Source organism: Elephas maximus, chromosome 22 (assembly GCF_024166365.1).
Source record: "Elephas maximus indicus isolate mEleMax1 chromosome 22, mEleMax1 primary haplotype, whole genome shotgun sequence".
Classification (NCBI taxonomy): domain Eukaryota; kingdom Metazoa; phylum Chordata; class Mammalia; order Proboscidea; family Elephantidae; genus Elephas; species Elephas maximus.
Window position 1 is genome coordinate 6,541,033 of NC_064840.1, and position 11,670 is coordinate 6,552,702.

At 47.6% G+C, this 11,670-nt stretch overlaps 1 protein-coding gene across 4 annotated transcripts in view; it reads right to left on the reverse strand.

Moving 5' to 3' along the window:
* The window catches only part of DNAH10 (dynein axonemal heavy chain 10), a 141,147-nt gene that overhangs the window by 34,969 nt on the left and 94,508 nt on the right, over positions 1-11,670 (reverse strand). For all 4 annotated transcript variants that reach the window (XM_049865944.1, XM_049865945.1, XM_049865947.1 and 1 more), the window contains 9 exons: positions 10,839-11,099; positions 8,594-8,766; positions 7,465-7,558; positions 7,006-7,173; positions 6,305-6,493; positions 3,990-4,161; positions 3,404-3,607; positions 2,893-2,973; positions 237-434 (listed from right to left, as the gene is read on the reverse strand). In XM_049865944.1, coding sequence (XP_049721901.1) covers positions 237-434; positions 2,893-2,973; positions 3,404-3,607; positions 3,990-4,161; positions 6,305-6,493; positions 7,006-7,173; positions 7,465-7,558; positions 8,594-8,766; positions 10,839-11,099 — 1,540 coding nt within the window. The remainder of the gene's footprint in view (positions 1-236; positions 435-2,892; positions 2,974-3,403; positions 3,608-3,989; positions 4,162-6,304; positions 6,494-7,005; positions 7,174-7,464; positions 7,559-8,593; positions 8,767-10,838; positions 11,100-11,670) is intronic.

An 11,670-nucleotide genomic window follows, 5' to 3' on the forward strand; every position in this document is an offset into this window, starting at 1 on the left:
TAATGTGATGAAAACTTAGAGTTACAAAGTGCATGACCCAAGATTGAAAGTAGAAAATAACCTGTCAGGGCCCTACCCACATAAAGAATGACGCGGCAAAATGCAAAGTTCACAGTGTATTTTGCCTTGCCTCACTCCTGAGTATGGCTGGTCTTGCTGAGGAACATCCACTTAAAGAGAAGACCAGCAAGCAAGCGATCAAGGCGTCTGGCAGCCGCCCGGTCCCCAGGGCTCACCTGTGTTATGCTGCGTCTTCTCATCCAGTAACTTTGAGTACGTGCTGATAAAATCAAGGTAGTTCCTGGGGGTGACGTAGTTGCTGCGTCTCAGCTTCTGCAGAAATTGTTTGCTGAATTCGCCCACGGACTCATGGACCAAAACCACATGCCTGACCAGCTCTTCCATGTTTTCGGCTGGAATCATTGGGTTATGCCCTGAGAAGAAGGAATGAGAGCCGTGCCTCTTAAACGAATAAAAAAGAGCAGCTGTCACCTGTCGGTGGCTTTTCTGGGCTGCAGAACGGATCACGTGCTTTACGCATGCCAGCAATTTCTCCGGTAGCACAGAAAGCCACTTCTCTCTCCCTGCTGTTGGGAAGGTCTCTCTTCTCCGGTGGGTGAGACACTGTGGTGGGTTTGGGTGATGACGTGTTCCGGACGCAGGTAGTAGTGACAGCTTCACAACGTTATGAATGGGATTACTGCCACTGACACGTACATACGCAAATGGGTAAAATCAAAAACTCTGGTTATACTTGGCATCCCTGGGTGGTGCATGCAAACCGTTAATACACTTGGCTGCTAAGCAAAAGGTTGGAGATGCCAGTCCACCCAGAGGCACCCTGGAAGAATGGCCTGGTGATCTGCTTCTGAAAAATCAGACACTGAAAGCCTGTATGGAGCACAATCCTACTGCAAGACACAGGGTCGCCATGAGTTGGGGGTCTACTCAACAGCAACTGTTACATTATATGAATTTTACTGTTAAAAAAAAAAGGTCGTGTGGGAGGAATTTGAGGTTCCAGGAAGACATCGAGGCATCTAATCCCTGCACGGTCACTTGCCAGCTGAGCAGCTTCAAGGGACTGCTCAGCTACTCATTGGGTGTCCCCAGAACCCAGCCCAGTACTGGACACAAGGTAGGCCCTTCTCAACACCTGTTGAAGGAATTGGTCACCGCCAGGGCCAAGATCGCACTGCTCCGATTGTCTGTCTGTCAGGCTGTGAAACACGGCCCCTCAAAGCAGAAACTATCCGTTACATTAAAACGAAGGAAGGATTGACCAACAGAACCGATGCATCCGGGTTTTGCAGACTTGATCCTTTCCGAGTCATTTTAAACCAGCTGCCGTGAAGTCACCTCTGACATGGTGGCCCCGCGTGTGTCTGAGCAGAACTGTGCTCCACAGGGTTTTCAGCTGCGGATTTTTCAGGAAGAGATCACCAGGCCCTTCTTCTAAGGTGCCTCTGGGTGAACTCGAACCTCTAACCTTCCGGTCAGCAGCCGAGAGTGTTAGCCATTTGTACCCCCCTAGAACTCCCCTACCTTATATTGGGGGTTGGCACGCCACAGTGCACAGGCCCATTTTACAACACACATCGAAACTTTGCCTTGCAAATACCTATGCGTTGGGCACAGTTGTCCCAATTTTCAGGGACACAGTCTGAAGGAAAAAAAATTCTAAGTAAATTTCATGCTGAAATGCTGAATATTGAAAGCAAATTTAAGGGTTGTCCCGTTGCTGGGGAGTCAGTTCTGACTTACGGTGACCCTACAGGACAGAGTAGAAACGTCCCACAGGGTTTCCAAAGCTGTGAATCTTTACCGAAGCAGACTGCCACATCTTTCTCCCGAAGAGGGGCTGGTGGGATTGAACCACTGACCTTTCAGTTAGCAGCCGAGCACTTAACCACTGCACCACCAGGCTTCCTCAATCTAAGTGCTAACATATAGAAATTGCTAGCCCATCTATGAAAACTTGGGTCATCTCTATCAGAAGTTACCTATAAATGCAGTTGTATCGGCACACGGCCACGCCCATTTGTTTATGCACTGTCTCTGACTGCTTTCCTGATACAACTGCAGAGCTGAGTAGCTGCAACAGAGCCCGTGTGGCTGCAAAGCCGGAAAAACTTAGCATCTAGCCCTGAGACTTCTGCCCATATAGAGGCACTAAGTAATTTTTATTTACTGAATAAATATTCATGAGGTTGAAACTATTACATACTTACAAGATTAGGCAGGGTCATTTGTCATAAGACTGCTCAAGTTAAGGCCTAGAGAAAAAGTTTTTCCCTGAAGGGAAATTGATTTCTTTCTCATATCAGAGACTAAAATTAATAGTCAAGGCTTTAGGCATTTGAAACTCTAGAGACAAACCCAGCACTGACTGATAAATCACTTTACTTTGGGGACCCTGGAGCACCCTTTCAATCAAGGGTTGGCAAACTTCTATAAAGAGCCAGATAGTAAATATTTAGGCTTTGTGGACCACACGGCCCCGTTGCAATTAGCTCTGCTGTTGTAGCACAAAAGCAGCTACAGACAATACTTTAACTAATGAGTGAGCCTGTGTTCCAATAAAACTTTATTAACAAAACAAATGGTGGGCCAGATTTGGCCTGTGGGCCATGGTCTGCCAACCACTGCTTTAGATGGTGCCTGATCAATTTTCATCATGAATTGTCCTCGTAAGTCCCCTGAAAGCCCTTTGGACTAATACACAATATAAACCAAAAACACACCAACAAAAAAACAAACAAACAAAAAAGCCATTCACCATCATGGGGCTTAGGCAAGAGAATCCACTGGGCCAGAATTCAAAGTCAGAGAAGTGATAACAGCTCACTTTCTTAAACCAATAACATAGCCCAGATGGCAGCTCTGACTCACCTAGGTATGATTTAGCAACTGCACGCAGGGCTTGTGGAGGCCAGGACATGAACCAGTCAATGCCAGTGTTATTAACCAGACCTTGAAAAGAAACAGATGGAAAGATGACCACTCTGCAACTCTGAGACACTCAAGGACAGACATGGTCTCTGTGCCCAACAAGCTGTGAATGGGCTGGGCTATCCTGTGCACTGCAGGGTGTTGAGCAGCACCCCTGGCTGACCCACTAGATGCCAACAGTACCACCTCTCCAACTGTGACAACCAAATATGGTTTCAGGCATTGCCAATGTCCCCTGGGGGGAGCAACATCACCCCTGGGTGAGAACCCCTTTTCTAAAGGCAAGATCAGCACTTTCTGTGCTAACAGAAGTTTCCCGAGTGGAAGAGCAGAGGCGTGGGGCCCGGATGTCCACCCAACTTTGTTGGTGGTGCTGCAGGTAATCCATTGTTCCCTAAAGCACACGTCCAGCTGACGGGGAGAGCGGATTTGCAGGTCAGCTCCAGGGTACCTGGGAAGTTTCTGCACCGGGTCCTCAGGGTGTCCCCAACTGGCGACATGCCCAGGACGATGTGCAAGTTGTTGGCGCTCTTGTTCACAAAGTACTGCCACACGGACTCCTTGGCCGGCCCCATCCCTTGCTTCAAAGCTTCTTGGCCAATCTGACCTAGGATGGACTCCTTCTCATCTTCTGCAAAAAGTGCTGGCACGATTCCTGGACAACAGGCACGTGATTGTTAAAACCAGCCTTGGCGTTATCATCTCTCCAGGCACCAGGGGGGACAACAGGAGCGTGACGTGGTGGAAGCACAGGGGAAGATGAGGCTGCAGGGCTGGGGTCCCACACCCCTACCTTCCCCCTGTTTATCACAGCGGGGCTGGGGTTCCACACTCCCACCTTCCCCTGTTTATCGCAGCAGGGTTGGGGTCTCGCACCCCCACCTTCTCTCTCTTTATCAGCCTTCAGTTGCAAGTGACAGAAACCATGAGGTTTATTTATTTGCCATGGGTAAATCCCTTTGGCTCTCAAGAGGGGATGCCACGGGGGTCTCGTTTGTAAGTCAGCAAAAGCCAGTGCGTCTCCAGCCTTCCCATACCTGAAGTCAGCATGTTATTGATGAGCTCCAGGAAGCCCTCCTCTGCCACGTGGGCGTCTGTGAACAAGAAGATCATCTTCTTATTCTCAATCCCGAGCTTCAGATACAGATTCTTCAGATCTTCGCGGAAAGTGTTCTCAGAGTAGCCTCGGCTCAGAAGGATCTCGAAGACCTGACAACACAGGGCAGCACTGTAATCAAGAGACAGCTACCAGACACCAAGCTCCTCGCCCCTGCCTGCTGTGGTGCCCTGTGCACCTGGGCAATGCTGAGGTAAGTGCACTGCAGAAGGAGGGGACTGCTCCATAAGGCAGAGCTCATGGACTGACTCGTCAATGGAGCCTGAAACAGGTGGGAGGGAGAAGCGAGTGTGTGCAAATAGCTGGGGTCGAATGAAGACTTTGCTCTGCATTGCAAGATAATGCACACACATTACCAGATGCCACCAGAGCCCCAAGTATAACAGGCCCCCAAGTCCAGCGGTTAGCAAAAACAGATGCATCGGGGATAAAAGAAGACACTAATATTGAACGGGCAAATCTGCTGCAAAAGACCTCTTTAAAGTTCTAAAGAGCACAGATGTAATCTTCATGAGTAAAGTACACCCAAGCTGTGGTCTTTTCAATTGGCTCATACGCATGTGAAAGACGGACAATGAAAAAGGAAGACAGAAGAATTGAAGCACTGGAAATATGATGCTGGCGAAGAACGCTGAATATAATGTGGACTGCCAGAAGAACAAACAAATCGGTCTTAGAAGAAATACAACCAGAATGCTCCTTAGAAGCATGGATGGTGAGAATTTGGCTTGCTTCCTTTGGACATGTCATCAGGAAAGATCACCCACTAGAACAGGTCAGCAGAAATAAGGGAAACCCCCAATGACATGGATTGACACAATACCCACAAATGGACTCAAATATACCAAGGATCATGAAGATGGTGCAGGACCAGGCAATGTTTTGCTCCGTTACATAAGGTCGTTAGGAGTCGGAGCCAACCCAATGGTAATTAACAACAACAATATGAATGAAATCAGTACAAAGAATTACAGAGGGACCTGGGGGAGAAGGGAGTGAATTATGAAGATGACTGCTCTTCAAAACCAAGTCTGACTTGCTGGCCTGATAGAGACTGGAGAAATCCTGAGCGTACGGCCTCTGGACACTGTTTTAGCTCAGTAATGAAGTCACTCCTGAGATTCACCCTTCAGCCAAAGATTAGAAAAAAAGTTAGACAGGCCTATAAAACAAAACGAGACTAAAGGAGCACACCAGCCCAGGGCAAGGACTAGAAGGCTGTAGGGAACAGGAAAGCTGGTAACGGGGAACCCAAGGTTGAGAAGGGAGAGTGTTGACATGTCGTGGGGTTGTTAACCAATGTCATAAAACAAGATGTGTACTAACTGTTTAATGAGAAACTACTTTATTCTGTAAACTTTCATCTAAAGTACAATAAAAAAATAGTATTCCACCAAAATAAAAGGGATTTAAAAAAAAAGTCTGAATGCATGGTGCATTCCTCCACTTCTGAGGGCCCTGCAAGTGAATGGCCTGGGAACCGCAGGAGCTGTCAAGAACATTCTAAGAACTGTCCAGAATCGTGTGTACAGCAAATTGCCGATACCACATGCTGGGGTACCTGAGGTTGGCCCAAGCCCTCCTCCATGTGAGCATACTTGTATTTGACTTTTTACCTTGACTTGAATATTCTCTATTGTAAAAATAATACAATAGTTAGATGCTTTGGCTATTCAGCTAGACTGTTAATTACAACAACAAAAAACAGCCAACTCTATACTCTATGAAAACACGGTATTATGATTTGCTATACAGTGCTCCACCACCCATCTGTCAGTCTGTCCTGTGGTGGCTGGCGGGTTGCTGTGATGCTGGAAGCTATGCCCCCGGTATTTCAAATACCAGCAGGCTCACCCATGGTGGACAGGTTTCAGTGAAGCTGTCAGACAAAGACAAACTAGGAAGAAAGGCCTGCTGATCTACTTCCAAAAAGCATCCAGTGAAAACCCTATGGGTTATAACAGAGTACTGTCTGATGTCATGCTGGGCGATGAGGCCCCTCGGTTGGAAGGCACTGAAAATACACAGTAGCTGCAACAATGGATTCAAGCACGTCCTTGGTCATGAAGATGGTGCGGGAGTGGACAACGTTTCATTCTGCTGTGCGTGGGGTTGCCATGAGCTGGAGCCAACTTGACAGCAACGAATAACATGGATTGTTCCAATATTTGCATGAACTATCAACTGCAGGAAGTGGCATAATAAACACCTTTCTGGGAGGGGAGATGGACTCACCTCGTAGCCTGCTGTGAAAGCGGCTAGTCTTGCAAGAGACTGCTTCCCCGAGCCCCCGACCCCGACCAGCAGGGCATGGCCACGGTCCATCCGAATAATACGGTGCACACGAGTCAGGTGCTCTAGAGCATCGTCAAACAGAACCAAATTCATCTTGGTGTTACCTTCATTATACTCTTCAAGAATTTCCTGGAAAGAAAAAAAAAAATCACTGCATTGTAAGAGGCAGACTCTCCCCTTTTGTCCAGGAGAGATTAAGCATGGAGAAGAGACTTTTATAAAATTCTACAGTAGTTGAAATAATTAGACTATTGGGATTGACTTGATGAATGACTCTCACGACCCAGAGTTGGATCCGCTGTCCTTTGGTTTGCCAGCAGCGAGCTGAAGCAACGACCAGGCTCAATTCATGAATTATAATTACGCCGAGAACTAGTGCTTCCTAAACCCGGCTGCACATCACCATTCGGAGACCCTCTGCAGGCTCGGTGAGCTACCTCGGGAGGTGGGCCTGGAGGTCTGTGTAGCTAATGAATCCCTCAGGTCATTCAGTGCATCACTAGATGTGGACACCACTGGATCAGACAGAAGCTCCCATCTCAGAGCCTGAGACAGAGGCCTGGTTGTCTCACTTGGGTCTACCCACTTGCCCCATGCCCCCCAGAGGGAGTGTGCCCAGCGAGAAGGGAGCCCATCTGCACCTGGAACAGAGCCTTCGCCGCCTCGTAGTCCTGGATGTCTTCATAAACACGAGCTTCCTCTTCATGCAGAGCCATCCGGAAGTCTCCATACAGGATGGGGTCCCTCATCACCACCTCCAGGTCATCATTAAAATGTTCCTCAACCAAGTTTCCTATGTGGCCTTGGACCTTAAAACGTAAGACCACTTAAAGACCCAAACTCACACAACAGTGTATGTGCTAAAACTCGTCAATAAAGAACATATACCCTATCAGAAAGAGTTCGCACACATTTCTCCCAATTGCTACAACGTTCTGAGTCATCCACCCCCTTAAGCTGTTGGCTTCTACCGCACCTGTTTCTCTGCAGTGGTGTCTTATGGAAAGTACACCGGGGTCATGTTTTACACGTGCCGACTGCACTTGGAGAAGAACTGGGAGCTTAGGGCTGCCGTGGCTGCTGCACGTGGACGTACTCACCAGCTGCTTGTCGGTTTCGTTGATTAATCGGTCGTGGAAGACTCTCAGACACTCGTTCCTCCAGACCCTCACCATCTGGGGCACCAGCTGGAACCTACGCGGTTAAAGGGGCAGAATCAGCTACTAAGTCACATAGGGACACGCAGGGCTGAATGAACCGTTTCTGACAGATACACAAGGTGCGTCAAAGGACAGCCGTGTCGACACCTAACCAGAGAGCTCGATGGAAGCTAATAAATCGAATGTGAGGACATAAAGTCATTGTCCATCACTTCCTATCATAGGGAAGACTCTGGCAATCTACTTCCAAAAATCAGCCAGTGAGAACGCCATGGATCACAACAAATGACAGCGAGTACTTGCCCCTGGCCCTACCTGCTGGGATATAAGGATCAAAAATCAGTCTGGGGCTCAGTGGCAGCTCCGCTTTCTGACAGCCAGCTCCATCTGGCCCCTGCTGCACCTTACCTGGGAACTGGTGTCAGGAGAAGACCCTCACTGCACCCTGAACACCCGGAGCTGCCCTCTCCTTAACTGCCCTTCAGACCCTTCCAGGGGCACCTGACAGTGAACGTGGGCACTTCACTCATTTTCAGTGTCTTGTTGATTCATCGTATGAATCCCCATAAGTGAACTACACCTGCAAATCTGTGTACAGTATACATGAATGCTAAAACATGAGTCCAGTTGTAATGAGAAAAAACCTGTACCCACACTGGAGTCCTTCCTGTCCTCTGCTCTTACTTCTCCTGAAGACATGCATCATGTAACCAACTGGCAACAATTCAGTAGCAAGGGTGAACGGTTTCACACAGGTAAATGCCAACTGAGGAACTAAGGATGAGAGATGGGCAAGGTGGTCCCACTGGAGGGGTTTAACACACCTGTCTGTACAGCAACACAACTCTTTCTCTTAATCCCGACTGTCTTCAACTCGAGGGCTTACAAAGCATCAGGTCTCCAATAAAGCTTTTAATAAATTTTTTTTCATTTAACATAAACAAAAAGGCACTGGGTAATCAATTGATACATTGATTCATCAAATTCACTGATAAGTCCTCTGTCCTAAAAGAACAAGGGAAGCTCTAACACCTGTGGGACATATTTTAGCTAGACAAAACAAACTCACCGCTCCGGGTTGGTGAGGATGAGACCGTTGAAAACCCGCGAGAGGTCTCGGAGGTTAAAGATGTAGTGGAACTTGGAAGGGGTGGGGGGCAGGTCCTGCACGATGTGTTTGTAGAGTGCTAATGTGCAGAATGTCAGCTTGTCACTCACCGCCACGATGCTCTCGTGAAACGTCTAAGAAATGAAAAGACCCCCAAGTGTCTATGAACCGATGAACGGAGAGACAAAAAGTGGTCCATCCATACAGTGGAATGTCGTTTGGCCATAAAAGTGAATGAAGTACTGATCACTCTCATGGAATGACACGGATGAACCTTGAAAACATCATGCTGAGCGTGAGCAGTCAGACACAAAAGGATAAATGTTGTATGCTTCCATTTATACGAAATATTCAGAACAGGTACATCCACAGAGCAGAAAGCAGAGTCGTGGCTGCCAGGGGCTGCTGGGAGGGTGAATGGGGAGTGACCATTAATGGGCACAGGGTTTCCTTTTGAGGGGATGAGAAACCTCTGCAGCTAGACAGTGGCGATGGTTGCAAACACTGTGCATGTACTAAATGTCACGGCTTAAAATGGTTCAACTGGTAAATTTTATGTTATGTGTATTTTACCACAATAAGAAAAAAAAAGAAACAAAAAATAAAAAGACCAGAGAAGCCCATCATCTGGTCTTCGTGAATTCCCCTGTTTTCACATCAACTCTCAAGTCTAAACCAGCCCTCAGATTGAGTTTATTTGACTAGTGCAGACCTTACAGTTTCACAGGTGGATGCCTTGAGACAGGGCAGGAACACCCCAGGTCCCCGTGGTCCCTAATCATCACACCTGGCCACTCCACACCTTTACATTACCCTCCCAGCCCCCAGGCCGTTGACTCTGCAAACCCTACTTTATTTCATTTTATTTGTACTTTAGATGAAGGCTTACAGGACAAACTTCTCGCTGAACAGTTAGTACACATATTGTTTTATGACACTGGTTAACAACCCCATGATACATCAACACTCTCCCTTCTCAACCTTGGGTTCCCCATTACCAGCTTTCCTGTCCCCTCCTGCCTTCTCATCCTTGCCCCTGGGCTGGTGTGCCCCTCTGGTCTCGTTCTATGTGCCTGTCTAATTTTTAGCTAAAGGGCGAACCTTGGGAGTGACATCATTACTGAGCTAAAAAGCTGTCTGGGGGCCATACTCTCGGGATGTCTTCAGTCTCAGGCCAGTAAGTCTGGTCTTCTTGTGTGTGTGTGTGAGTTAGAGTTTTGTTCTACATTTTTCTCCAGCTCTGTCTGGGGCCCTCTATTGTGATCCCAGTCAGAGCAGTCAGTGGTGGTAGCCGGGCACCATCTAGTTGTGCTAGATTTAGTCTGGTTGAGACTGTGGTAGTTGTGGTCCATTAGTCCTTTGGACTAATCTTTCCCTTGTGTCTTTAGTTTTCTTCGTTCTTCTTTGCTCCCGAAGCGGTGAGACCAGTGGAGCACCTTGGATGGCTGCTCTCAGGTTTTTAAGACCCCAGACACAACTCACCAAAGCAGAATGTAGAACGTTTTCTCTATAAACTGTGTTATGCCAATTGAGCTAGATGTTCCCCGAGACCATGGTTCCCACAGCCCTCAGCCCAGCAATTCGGTCCCTCAGGGAGTGCAAACCCCACCTCAGAAATGAAATGTCAGAATTAGAAGGTAATTACTGAAGGAATGGGTTTCATCTGGGGGGCCAAGTAAATCATAATAACCGCAGCAATAACTAATACCTAGGGTGTTCCTGCTGTGTGCTAGGCTCTGTGCCGCACACTTCACATGCATCCCTCTTTTCACCCCCCAAGACCCAGTGAGGTGGCCACATCCTTATCTCCCTGCTCCAGATGAGAAAACAAGGCGAGTTCAGGTGCCTTGCCCAGGAGCAGAATGGGGACTGAGTCCAGAACCCAAGCCCCCTAGTTCACTCACGGCTGTAACTCAGTGTGGCACGTGTAACTCAAGGCCATACCATGACTCCCATGGGCCAAGGCACTTTTGCCTTAGTGGGCCCCTTTTTCTGCCAAAAAAAATTTTTTTAATTATATTTTATAACCGTGCTCGTATAAATTTTCTTCTAATTTTAAAAGTAATTAGGACGTCTTTGTGGGCCCCTAAAAGTACTGTGGGCCTAAGCACTGTGCCTGCTGTGTCTAATAGACCAGTTGGCCCTGTATATGTTTCTACCCAACACAAGGCCTTCCAGTTTTAGACATCTAATATGTTTTTTTTACCGAGGTATGGCCTTTCAGGATGGAGGAATAAATTAAATGCAAAGACTCCTCTGAAGGAAATGGTATGTTGAAGACGTTGAATAGTGAGATAAATCTTGGGTCGACTTCATTGCGGCCTCCTCCGGCCTTTCCCATGGCTGCGATAAAGCCAAGGTCTCGGATGCTTTTACAGTTCAGCTCCTTCCCACGGTCGTATAAGTAGCCTTTTTCCAGGAGCAGTTTCAGCAAGGCAATCGGCTGCTGTGTGCCGTACTCATCCACCTCGAGTTTTTTAAAGAAAAGAGAGAGAGCAGTAGTATCATAAAGCAGAACTCTGAGACACCTCTGATGACCATGTAAATGAAAACTAAAGATCACCTCTCTGGACAGTCTGTTCTGAGAGTCAAAGGGCTTTTCAGAGTTTGCAATTACATATGCATTTGTGATTGCCTTTTAAAATCTGTCTTCTCCAACAGTGGGGTACAGACCTCAAATTCTCCTAAAAAGACCAGACTTAATGGTCTGACTGAGACTAGAAGGAGCCTGGTGGTCATGGTCCCCAGGCCTTCTGTTAGCCCAAGACAGGAACCATTCCCAAAGCCAACTGTTCAGACAGGGATTGGACTGGACAATGGGATAGAAAATGATACTGGTGAGGAGTGAGCTTCTTGGATCAAGTAGACACATGAGACTATGTAGGCATCTCCTGTCTGGAGATGAGATGAGAGGGCAGAGGGGGTCAGAAGCTGGCCGAATGGACACGACAATAGAGAGTGGAGGGAAGGAGTGTACTGTCTCATTAGAGAAAGAGCAGGTAGGAGTGTATAGCAAGGCGTATATAAATTTTTGTATG